This window comes from Quercus lobata, chromosome 4 (genome assembly GCF_001633185.2).
Source record: "Quercus lobata isolate SW786 chromosome 4, ValleyOak3.0 Primary Assembly, whole genome shotgun sequence".
NCBI classification, from domain to species: domain Eukaryota; kingdom Viridiplantae; phylum Streptophyta; class Magnoliopsida; order Fagales; family Fagaceae; genus Quercus; species Quercus lobata.
Genome location: NC_044907.1, coordinates 32,235,481 through 32,248,199, shown reverse-complemented (window position 1 = coordinate 32,248,199; position 12,719 = coordinate 32,235,481). Strand labels below are relative to the sequence as shown.

Genomic DNA, 12,719 nt, shown 5'->3' with positions numbered 1-12,719 from the left:
GTTTCAACTTACAAGTATACATGTTCCAAGTTCATCATAGGTTTTAGATATAGGTGTGAGTGAGTTTTGCCATTGTTCCCAAACTCACATTTAAGTCTAGAGTTTGTTATAGGGTGTTTTGTCACAGAATAGCCAAATGGGGAGATTCTAAAGTTGTGATTTATAACAATGTTTTATGTTGGTTGTATTCCATGGCAAAAAGTGTTGTATTTTTTTTAATTTTGTTCCTTATATTTTGTGAGATTTTATTGTATTCGTGTTGGAAGTTGAAAAGTCATGCCAGGCCGTCAGTTTCGCGAGTGTCTCGCAAGAAGGACCAACCCGCGAGGTACTCGCGAAACTCTCATCCTAAAGGATTTTAAGTGTGACTTTTTACGCTTCACCCATACTATATATACTCTCATTATTCACAAAAGCAAAAGAGGCTATTTAGAGAGAAAACCCCTAGATAGGTTTTCTACAACAGAACACACCCATCTTTTAGAGAGAGTGCTACTCATCCTTAGTAAGAAATTATTGTAGCATCTTCACCTTCCCTCTCCCATTGTCATATCTTAAGAGAAGATTTGTACCCAAACACAACCCACACCTATTCAGAGTGTAGAGAGTGTTTTGGACCTTGTGAAGCTTTGGGGATTTGCCAAAAGAAACCGGTGAGGCTTGACGGATGCAATCGGGCATATTATGGGATCTAGAAAGTTAGTGAAGACAAGACTCAGAGAAGTCCGTTGGTAGCAGGAGCTTGAAGGGCTCAAGTACATTGGGTAGACTAGGCTTGGAAGGTCTTTTGTTATTCGTGTACTCCAACTTATTCACTAGTGAATCAATTTCAACTTGAAGGGTCACGAAGAGGTTTTTCACTGAGTTCTGAGGTTTCCTCTTCGATAACATGTCTTGGTGTTATCTTGTGTTTGCATCTCTTTTCTCTTACTCTTGTGCTTTACTTCTATTGTTTGTTGTTCATGTTAATGCACTAGCTAGAGTAGATATCGGTTCATTGTGCACATTTACTCTTGTTTCGCACTTCGATTAAGAGTAAAAGCAATCTAGCCGTAATTTAAATTTTGGGGTCTAAACAAGCTCGTGTGTTTTGACACAAATCCGAGCTTTCAGGTTATATATGAACAAGAGTAGACTAGGCTTGGAAGGTCTTTTGTTATTCGTGTACTCCAACTTATTCACTAGTGAATCAATTTCAACTTGAAGGGTCACGAAGAGGTTTTTCACTGAGTTCTGAGGTTTCCTCTTCGATAACATGTCTTGGTGTTATCTTGTGTTTGCATCTCTTTTCTCTTACTCTTGTGCTTTACTTCTATTGTTTGTTGTTCATGTTAATGCACTAGCTAGAGTAGATATCGGTTCATTGTGCACATTTACTCTTGTTTCGCACTTCGATTAAGAGTAAAAGCAATCTAGCCGTAATTTAAATTTTGGGGTCTAAACAAGCTCGTGTGTTTTGACACAAATCCGAGCTTTCAGGTTATATATGAATAGAAAGTTTTTGCCCCTAATGTAGCTAGAGTGGACACATGCTTCAAGTTTTTTTACTTTTAATTCTTTGGATGATTTACCAGATAGTTGTACTTTCTTTTCACTATTGTTTTTGCTAGATCCTTAAAACAAACTCTTTACTTTTCTTAATTTGCTCTCGCACAGACCCAAGCCTCTTTCTTTTTCTTGGCTTACAACATTAATCCAAGCCTCCCAAATTCCCCTTGATTTATGCATTACACAAAAATTTGTAGTTGTTGTCTCTCTTGTACTACATTCCAATTGAAATTACCTTTTTTTCTCTCTTAATTTCACGCTCAATTTTAAGATTCCCTTCTCTCTCCACACAGTGAAGGACCCTTGAGCAAAGTCATCAAATCCTTTAAAAAGACATCAATTCCAATTTTACGGTAGACAAGAAATACAGTTTTTCTTTGACAAGGAATAAACTTACATTCCACTCTAAGGAATAGTTTTTTTTTTTTTTTTTTTTTCCACACCAAGGAAATCAAAAAAAGAAAAAAGAAAAAGAAAAACAACAACCAAATTAATCTTTCTTCAACTAGAAAACTCAATTAGCTTTCCAAGTCACAATAGGAATTTGAGGCAATTTCACAACAAGTGCAATTCATAAAAGTTTAGGGAGTGTAATTAAATTTTAGCCCTGAATTTAATAGTTCTTTTAAATGATAAAACTGTTTTTGTATTTCATTAGTTGATGCAACCAAATGTTTAAATTTATTTGAGAAATTTAATGCAATGCATTTAAGGTATTTTCCTTCGGAATACAGGGGTTGAAGTTGAACATGGTTTTAATGGATTGTGATTATGCGTGTCAAAAATTGTGACACTGAATTATGGAGGGTGAAACAGAGATTTCGTGGTGTAAATTTTAATATAAGGTTTTTTGGTGTACCTCTCTCTTTGATTAAACCGGAAGTCTCACAGGAGCTTCTAGGTCATTCTATGTTGTCCAAAGTTAGCCTCCACATAGACTTGCAACTCAAACTCTTGGGAGTTACACCGAGGGGCATGCATGCCCACTTTGGGGCGCTCCTTTTCGGTTTCTAACAATATTAAATTTAATATTATTGTAAGGAAATTTTCTACACCCATTACCAGCACAAGAAAGAATGCAATTATGTAATACAATCTGCCCTTAAATTGAAATAGAAGGGATGTGACTCTTTTATTAGGGAACAAAACATACAACTTTATTTCACATTTTATTTAGAAAATAAAGGAAAGGATATTACAAGCTGAGCATATTGAAGATTTCGAAGACAACTACTACAATACCAAACTTCCAACTAATATGAAAATATCACAATGAAGAAAGTTAAATATTCTTAAAGACAAAAGGCTTAAGGAAAGTAAAGATAGTGATAAGTAGGACCAAGACCCCAACAACGGTTGCCGAGCCTCTCCAAATATTCTTGAAATATACATTTCTCAAGGATGCCAAATTTTGGTTCCAATGGCTGTCGTAGAGATTATTAAGATCATCAGCGATATGACGGTAATAGGAATCCACTTCCACAATTTCAAGGCAAAGTTTGTTAACCATTTCAGCAACAGCTTTATTGCTACCCAACAAGTTGACAATAACCCTTTTGTCAACGAGCAACTCCACATCTTCTTTACTGTTGATAAGATAATCCAATAGCACAATATAATTACATATGTAAGCTTTAGATGGATAATGACACTGCTCTAGGGCCATAAGATTTCGGAAAAGTTCTTCGGTTCCATCATCTACCACAAATTGTGGGACCACCAAGCGAGTTTGCAAACATTTGAAGCCCGAAAAGTTTATGAAGCAATTCATGAGACATGAAGTTGGACGAATATCCCAGGGTTTCTTGAGTTTAATGTCTAGTAACTCTCTTTCTCCTACAAATTGCTTGGGCTTCTGGAATATCAGCCCTGCATTGTCCACTAGCTTTGTTGCCCTATATAGATGCTCAATAGGACTGTCAGTTTTCGGATTGAGTAGATGATCAAGTGGTGGTGGACGGTAGAAATTTCTGCGAAGATCAGTGAGATGTTTTACTCCTTCCATCTCAGTGGGTAATTCCTTGTGTTCGGGGAAAAAGAAATTACAGGCAAGTGTTATAAAGCATCCCTCATCCCCACTTTGACTATATAACTCATTAAGAATAAAAAGTGGAAGCTGATTCTCAAGTAAGATCAAGTCATAAGTTATGCCTTCCTTTAGCCATGGTTTACTTAATATATACTCGTTTCTATCTTCTTTATTAGCAGACATCCAGAAGAGCTCAATGATAAAGATAGAATCCAGTAGAATCATTTTCACGAATTCTTCCTCGCAGGGTTGAGTGATCTCTTCTGCATAGCAGTCGCAAATCTTCTTTTTGTTTTCTTCAACGATTCTTTCAAATTCCTCCTTGGCTTTGTTAGTCCGACGAAAGAATTTGTCGCAATATGTTTGTTTACGCCTTTCCATGTCCTTCAGCTCCGAATTTCCACGATGAATAGGGCCTATTGAAATAAGCTTTGGAGTGTAAGCTTTGTCATTTACCTCGCGAAGTCTCTTGGGGACCTTGTAGATGCAACACTCGCTATGCCACTGGATAGCTGGCTCCTTGTCTTGTGGCATGTCAATGCTAATCTCTTTGCTTTCAATTTCTATTTTATGTGAAGAATCAGTAGCACAAGTAAATCTGTACATTATGTTTTTCAATCGTGAACTTCCGTTTTCCTAGTGGCAAACAAAAAACAATCATTAGCACTAGAAAACATTCCATAACATAGTCCAAGGGATAATACTTATTGCATATAAACTGTTTTACATATAACCCAAAAAACAATTGAAAACCCGGTTTCGATTGTTACATAGCCCTGGTGCAAGAGGGCTTATATGCACTAACTTCCATAATGACATCAACTCCAGGCTTTAGGCCCCAACCCTATATGCATATCTTCATCAAGATTTTTATTGGGTTTTTCCTCTTGACATTATGGCATCATCATTCGAACACATAGACCAAGATTGAAATATAAAAAATTAGCCAATTGAATTCAAAATAAAAATAAAATTTATTGAACAAAAATCAATGTCTTAAACCTAATCTTAACTATTCATATATATATATACACACTAAATAATACAAACAACTTATATTAATAATTAAGATTAAGTAGATCTATCAGCAAATAAAAAAGAGATTAAGTAGATCTAGGATATACCAAATATATATATATATATATATATATGTACCGTGGAATCCTCCCTAAAAAAGTGTAAAATTGTTAGTTGCTTATTTCCGCATATTATTAAAATCAAAGGTATTAAAAAAAAAACAAAATTTGAAAGAGAGAGAGAGAGAGATATTAGACGCAAAGGTTTGTACTTTACATGATTCCGGATGACCCATATGCCCACAATGAAAAGTTCTTAGTAGCCGCATTCTTCCATTTTTTTTTTTTTTTTCTTTTTTTGTTTTACGATATATTCAAAATAGGATATATATTGGTCTAAAGTTAAATTAATTAAGAGAATCCCTTGATAACACCAAAATTAAGGATAATTAACATTCTTTGAATTTTGTCATCTAAAGAAATCAACTTGTACTAAATGTGATATTACAACATGAGAAATTTACTTATAATTATCAACATGATGATTAGTGCATTAACTTGAGCCCCCAAATGTAAAGGACTCCAAAAATCATTCATAATTAAGTAACTTTGGCATTAGGAAGCTTCAAGGCCACGTCAGTGTAAGAGAATAATATATATAGGTTAAAAAAATGGAGGTTAGCTAAACTACGCCAGTTCTTAGGCAGGGCATTCAGGTTAAGATTTGCAGACCAACTTTGATCGGTGTCCACAAACAAAAGACTACTGAATTATGTATATTCACCTATTAAAACTTTTTATTTGATATTAAATCAACGACATAGTCTACATATGTGAATCATATTCGTATAAAACAAAGCTCGGATTTCTATCATGTCTTTTGGGAACCTTTTTTCCCTCTAAATATATATATATATATATATATATATATATATATTTTGGGCGCATATCCTCTAAATTCTAATCGATCTGCTCTTTTGGCTTTCTTAATTTCTCTCTTTGGCCTATTCACGCATCTCCTTCAATTCCCTTTTCTAATGTGTTAAATTTTTTCTTCAATTAAAATTAAAATTTACAATTATTTAAATCCCAAAAAGAGTGAACAACTTAATTTTTCCTAATACAAGGCTTATGCAAAAAAAAAAACAAACAAACATAATGATAACTAGCTATCGCCAGATGATGTGAATTGTAAGAAAGTTTAGAAAGCATACAACGTGATATGTGCATCTATAATAGTTATTATTTGATATTCTTCGTGTGTTTGTTTATATATATATATATATAACAGAACTATTATTATTATCTTTTTTTAGTTTAGTGTAGTTGAGTTTGAACAATAAGAGATTTTTTTAAATTGAGTTAACGAAAAACTACACATATGATAGGACTTGAATCTATAGACTTAATAATGATTTTTCCTTATCATAAAGCTAAGATAACAATCGTTATTCGCTGAAACTTTTTTGTTTTTGATAAATACAAAAAATTTTAAATTTATAACGCATCTATTGAGTAATAAATAATATTTATTATCAAGTGAAAATATCAATTTATTTTTTGTGTGTATTTCAAAGTATATATTTTATTTAATTGAAAAATGACCTTACTAGTTAAGTTAATTAAAATTTGTTATCATTCTCAAAAAAAAAAAAAAAAAAATTGTTATGATTACATATGGGATTCGTGACACGTTACAAAGAAAAGATTTACTAATATATTTTCAATGTCATGGATGTAATCAAACAAGGGATTTAAAACGTATAGATTTAAGTTGCATACCTTGCCAATTTGACTTAACTCATAAAATAGTAGATTTACAAGATAACATTGAGAGAGATATCACTTGCGTCACTTAAATGATCTTGTTTAGGAATTCACAAAATTCACAAGTCAATTATACTTATAGGGTGGAAATAGCGATGAATAAATCAATATTAAGACAAAATGAAAAAAAAATAAGGAAAAGCTTCATCCTTTGAATAATTTTGATATTTGTGACTAATGTAAACCTTTTTTTTTTTTTTTTTTTTTTTTTTTACAGACAATAGAAAAACTTCTACTTTTTGGCAAAATACAAAAAGATAGCCTGGGGTTTGATTCAATTTCAAATGGACCACTTGTACTTTCAATTTAAAGTTGTTGATCCCTCAGTGTATGGTGACCACTTTAATTTAATAATTTTAAAAATATTGATTAAAAAAGAAAAAAAAAACTTGTTTGGTAAATAAGAAAACGAAGGAAAAGTAAACAAATAAATTTTGAATTCTAATACAATATATATTTTTTTTTATTGCTAAGAGCCTAGGATGCTATAACTGAATCTTGATAGAAACATTACAAGAGATTGCCAATGAAGAAAATTTATATCCCCTCAAAAGTTTCAAATAAAAGAGCTTTAGACTAAAATGGGTTGTTGATCCTATGTCTCTTACTTTAACTTTGACAGGTTGGGTCAGTCCATAATAACCCGTAATTTTTTTTTTCACATAAAAAAAAAAAAAAAAAAAAAAAAAAAAAAAAAAAAACTCGATCGTACTTTATAAGGAAATATATTTAGAATCCAATAATCAGTTCTGATATTCTATTACTTTGATAATTAATTTTACAAAAGAAGGAAAAAAATACTTATACTTGTTATACATGAAACTTATAAAAAAAAGAAAAAAAGAAAAGAAAAGATTAATATCACCTCTAAAAGTAAGTGTGTTTTTGAATTAGCTTCTTTGTTGAAAGCATGCAAAATTACTTACAAAATAATTGAAATTTTTAAAAAGTTGTACATATTATAAAAAGTGAAAAGGAAAAAAAATAAAATAAAAAAATAAAAACTTATACTACATATATAACTCTAAGAACAACAATAACATGTTAGGTAAATAAAAAAATTTGGAGGAAAATATAAAATGAACTTATGAAAAAAAAAAAAAAAAGGAAAAAAATTAACTGCGTAATGTCGTAATGTTAGTAGTAGATCCAATGGTCAAAACATTTTATGTATGTGAACTAATTGTCAAATTGACAAATGATATCATTTGTATTTTCATCTACAACATAAAAATTTAATATATAAACATATATTGAAAATGAGCCAATTAAAAATAAGTTTAACTTTATTACTAAAGGCTTGACCTATTTTGCTAGGTCTACATATGGGGTCATAAGAGAGAAGAGTAGGTCTTGATTTATTTGTGGCGGTGTGTGGTGGGTTATTCATTACTGTTCATGGGTGAAGTCGCAAACATAGAAGGGGAATTCTATCAAAAGAGAAAGAGAATGATTGGATGACTTGGCTATAATAAGGGAAAAAAAAAAAAAAAAAAACTAAGTTAGTGGTTTGGAAATCATCCTTTCACTATATCAAGAGTCTTGTAATTTAGTGAGGTAGTTCAATTTTTATATAAAAGAAACTTGCATCCATATCTCCTTTACTTGTTAAAGGAAATTAATTTAGTATACAAACATTTAGAACCCAATTTATAAGGTAAATGTTTAGTAAAGTTCCAGAGTGCACGTTACAGAATATGAACTCAATTAAATTAGTGAATGCTCAATTTTTGGCAAACTTTATATTGAAGAACAAAAATAAAGTAAAAGGATGGACTAAAGAACCTGCGAAATTTTCTTTTGAAGAGAATGCTTGTTAATTCCAAGGGACAACACAGTTGGCTAGAGATGGTGCCTGATGAAGCAAGCTTTACTAATTCGGATCTTTCATTTTTTCTCCGCTCATAACTAAAACTCAATTATAAAAGAAAATATATTGTACACTTGATGGTTCCTTAGTATCTTTTGTGCTCCTATTTATAGTGTAAACTCCCTCCCCTCCAACCCCACCATTTCAAGTGGTTCAGATTTTATTTTTTAAGAAATAGTATAACGACAGAGCAAAAAATAGTGGGTTAATGTGTGAGTGATTGTTAATCACTCACAACCACTTTAGCAAATTGTGACAAATGATGTGTTTCTAAAATAATTGATTTTTTAAATCTAGAAATCTACAAACTGTCACGTCATTTTAAAATTTTGGATAAATTTCACTAACATGCCTTGAGATTTGAGCTAATACCAACCAGGTACAAAACTTTTCAAAACTTGCAAATTCGGTCGCTAAAACTAACTTAGTCCTTAAACAGTTAGTTATTTTTTTCTCAATTGTTTTAGGAACTACATTGGATTTAAGGATCAAATTGGTTAGTTTTGAAAATTTTTGAATCTAGTTGATATTAACCCAAATCTCAAAGGATGTGAATAGAATTTATCCTAAAATTTTAAATGGTATGATAATCTATATACATTTAAATTTGTCAAATTAAATCTAAATCATAAAATAAATTAAATGGGCATGAGCCGCATGACTCGAAACAGAGAAAATCTTTTTTTGTTTTTTGTTTTTTTCCTCTATCTCTCAGGAAAAGCACAGAACACACCATGCTATGATGACGTCATTCACACAAATTTACAAAAGAACATACCAACTTAATTCTCACCTTTTCCAGCTTTAAAATTCAATTGATTTGCGAAAGCAAAATTTATGGAAGGTTGTCAATAATACTTAGTATTATTCTTATGGTTTGTAAAACGAAGACTTGCACTATTGTGTTCTTTTTTTTTCCATTTTCTTTTTTTTCTCTTTTTTTTTATTAAAAAAATAGAATGATTTATTTACATCTTATTCACACAGAGTGATAGAATCAGAAACCAAATTCTGTCCCATAAAAATTTTCAGTTTTTGTGTAAGTAGTAAATAATCACTCGTAATCTATCATGTAATTGTTACAAAGAGGCTGTGAATAAATTTGAGATTCTAGAACAACTGTAGTATTGCTGGCATGTGACATCATCAATGTTGTAAGCAGATGATGTCAACAAGTGGCATTAGCAGTGACCAGCGACTTTTACTCACTGTAGACTATTGAGATGTTTGAGGTGTTTGCATAGAATTGAATTTGCCATTCATTTCTACATTAGAGTATTATAAATGAATCAAAATGACAACACACAGTCATTCTCTTTGATTCTTGTTGGATATAAATTACTACAATCAATGGGCATATGCTAAGAAAAGGGAGAAAATGGGCAAATGCCCCTTTTAAAAAAAAAAATCCAGCATTTTTCTCTCTTTTCTTAAATTAATTAGAGAAATGCCTATTTTTTGAAACTCGATTTTTTCAAAATTGAGTTATAAAAAAAAACAAAAAAAAAATTCTGGAGCCCTATAATGACGTTTTAAAGAGCCTATAGTGACGTTTTAAGGACCTATAGTAGCGTTTTGTAACTCGATCTCTATGAAGTCAAGTTACATGCAATTTTTTTTCATTTCTTTTAACCTATAACTCGACTTCATGGAGATCTAGTTACAAAACGCTACTATAGGTCTTTAAAACGTCATTATAGGCTTCTTAAAAACGCCACTATAGGGCTTAACTCAATTTTGAGAAAATCGAGTTTCAAAAGAGGGGCATTTTCCTATTTAGTTTGGAAAAGAGGACAAAATGCTATATTGTTCTTTTGAAAGGGGCAAAGGCTAATTTTTTTTCCCTAAGAAAAGTGATAGAAGAATTTAGAACTAGTTTTTATGACTTATGTCCATTTTAAAATATTTATAGAATTTAAGTATGATTGCTAATATAATTAACCAATTGATATATGCATAGATAGATAAACAACGTAACAATCCCAATTAACAATCAAGCACCAACGAGAACCAAAAATGTGTTTACGAAAAGAAAAACTGAAGAACCAAGTAGAAAAAAACTCTCCAATGGCTATAACCAAAAAAAAAAAAAAAATTAGAAAAAGAAAAAACCACTAATTAGGAATAGATGCAATACATATTACCCATGGTTTTAAAAATCTGACCGGATCGATCGATTTTCTTGGTTCAATCAGGAGCCGGACATGGAATTGTTCTATCAAAAATTGGAAAAAACGATGGTTCAACCATAAAACCTGCAATTCAATCGGTAAAAATAAAAAAACTTTATCCATTTTCGATTCTTTGACTATTCCGGTTTTAAAAACATGATATTACATACAAATCCCCTTAAACTAAGGGCCTATTTGGTAATGTTGTTCTAGTAACATTGCTTGTATTTTTTGGAAATACATATGGGTGAAAAAGTGTGTGGAAATACGTATAATGATTAGATTTTCGACAATATATTGTTTTACCACAAATTAATATGATTCGTCATTACATTTTTAAATACATATATGATTTTCAATTAAAGTACACTTTTGTTCCATAAAGTTTGATGTTGGTTTTTGTGAGGGATTTCACAATTTGCTCCAATAATAATAGGCTTGGTCTGCGATCGAATGCTATAAAAGATTTGTGCCCCCTCATCCTTCACCAATTGGTCGTAGGATGGATCAATAAGGCACATGGTCCGAAAGTTTCATTTTGGTCCTTTATGTTCCAAATTTTCACTTTGACATTGTGTGTTTGATTTCAATTTTAAATTGCCTCTTAAATCCATTTCCGTTAGTAATCTAACAATTCATATTATGGTTTTTTCTTTTTCTGTTTATGTATGTGCGTTCGCGCCTATAACAATGGAATTCCCAGATTTCACAACATTTTTCATCTACTGATATATTAATTATTTAAACATGAATGACACTTAATGGTTAGATTGCTAAAACAAATGGATGGCAAGACAAATATGAAAATGGAATTGAACATGAAGAGTAGAAATGAAAAAATTTGAAATGTAAAGGGATGAAATAAATGCATCTCTACTGACTAAAAATGTACTTTATTATAATACTTTTATACATGTCTACCATCATGACATAAAATGGATTAACCCTCACAAATGAAAATTGCTTTGTAAGTTCTTGTTAGCTCAATTAGTAAGGTTTTGTTGTCATTGAATGTGAAATATGTGGTTTAAATCTAATCAACACCTAAAATAAATAGTGTTTTGACTTGATAATAAAGTGCGCAATCGTAGAATAGACGTTATAAGTTGAAATTTTATTGTCTTACCAAAAAAAAAAAAAAAAAAAATTTACTCTCTCACTCTCGTTGATGATCACCATGTAATTCACTTTGGTCATGTCATGATCGACTGAGGACCAATGCTGTCTGTTTCATTGGAAACAAAAAAAAATTAAACACTTGGCCCCGCCGGCTGTTATCACCAGTGAAACGAGAGACTTGCGATTAAGGAAATGTTGCAAAGGTCGTTTTACCGAATACAAGCAATTAATTGCTTTAACATTTTCCTTTAGAAAGTGTAGCTCTCATCTAGCTGGCAAACCAAAAAGAGATGAAAAGAAGGTCACACCTCAAAATCTTGCCTTTACTAGGACCGACTTGCCTAGGAATACATATACAATACAACAAATCATATTACATATCCTATTATAAGATCCACTTCCTGTTATCTGATTGATTGCGTTTGGATAAATTTATTTTAATTAAAAATAAAATGTAAAAAAATTAAAATTTTGGCCTTAAACACGATTGAATCTTATTAAAGTTTACATGATAAGTAAATTTGGTACCTGTGGTTTCAAATGATTGATTTTAGCATCTAAATTTTCAATATTGAACATTTATGATCCCAAATAATCTGGTTAATTTATTTTATTTTTGTATGTGGCCAACAGAGCAATAAGATGAACTTTTTTAATGACATGGCAGCCATGCTTTTGCCATCTTAACTGTTTAAAAAACAAAAACAAAAAGGGAGAAGTTCAATATCGATTTTGGTATATGATATTTCAAGTGAGTGATTTTAGTATCTAAATTTTTAATGTCGAACACTCATAATCCCAAATAACATGGTCAATTTCTTTTAATGTATGTGTCCAACGGAGGAATAAGATCACCCTTTTAAATGACATGGCAGCCATATTTTTAAAACCAAATAATTTAATGAACCAAAAAAAAAAGAGATTCAAGGTTTTTAAAGTTAGATCGGAGTTCAACCAAAATCAAACCGTGATGACATAATAATTATTTTAATAAAAAAATTAATGTAAATGTTTCAACAATTTTACCTATAACATTGTTTTAAAATGTTCAAGTATATCTTAGTTAAGGATAGGAATATAAGATGATTTTTTTTTTTTTACAATTAATTACAAAAATTAGATAAACATTTCTTGATATT

The 12,719-nt window shown here is 31.0% G+C and overlaps 1 protein-coding gene across 1 annotated transcript; it reads right to left on the bottom strand.

Moving 5' to 3' along the window:
- Positions 1-2,688: 2,688 nt before the first annotated feature.
- On the bottom strand, positions 2,689-8,372 carry LOC115988046 (UPF0481 protein At3g47200-like). The gene is made up of 2 exons (XM_031111679.1): positions 8,206-8,372; positions 2,689-4,213 (listed from the first exon to the last, which is right to left on the bottom strand). The coding sequence occupies exon 2, from the start codon at positions 4,181-4,183 to the stop codon at positions 2,831-2,833; it is 1,353 nt and encodes a 450-aa protein (XP_030967539.1). The 5' UTR covers positions 4,184-4,213; positions 8,206-8,372; the 3' UTR covers positions 2,689-2,830.
- Between the last annotated feature and the right edge of the window lie 4,347 nt (positions 8,373-12,719).

Coding starts and splice junctions, on each gene's coding strand:
- LOC115988046 (XM_031111679.1), bottom strand. CDS start 4,183: ATGTACAGATTTACTTGTGCTACTGATTCTTCACATAAAATAGAAATT.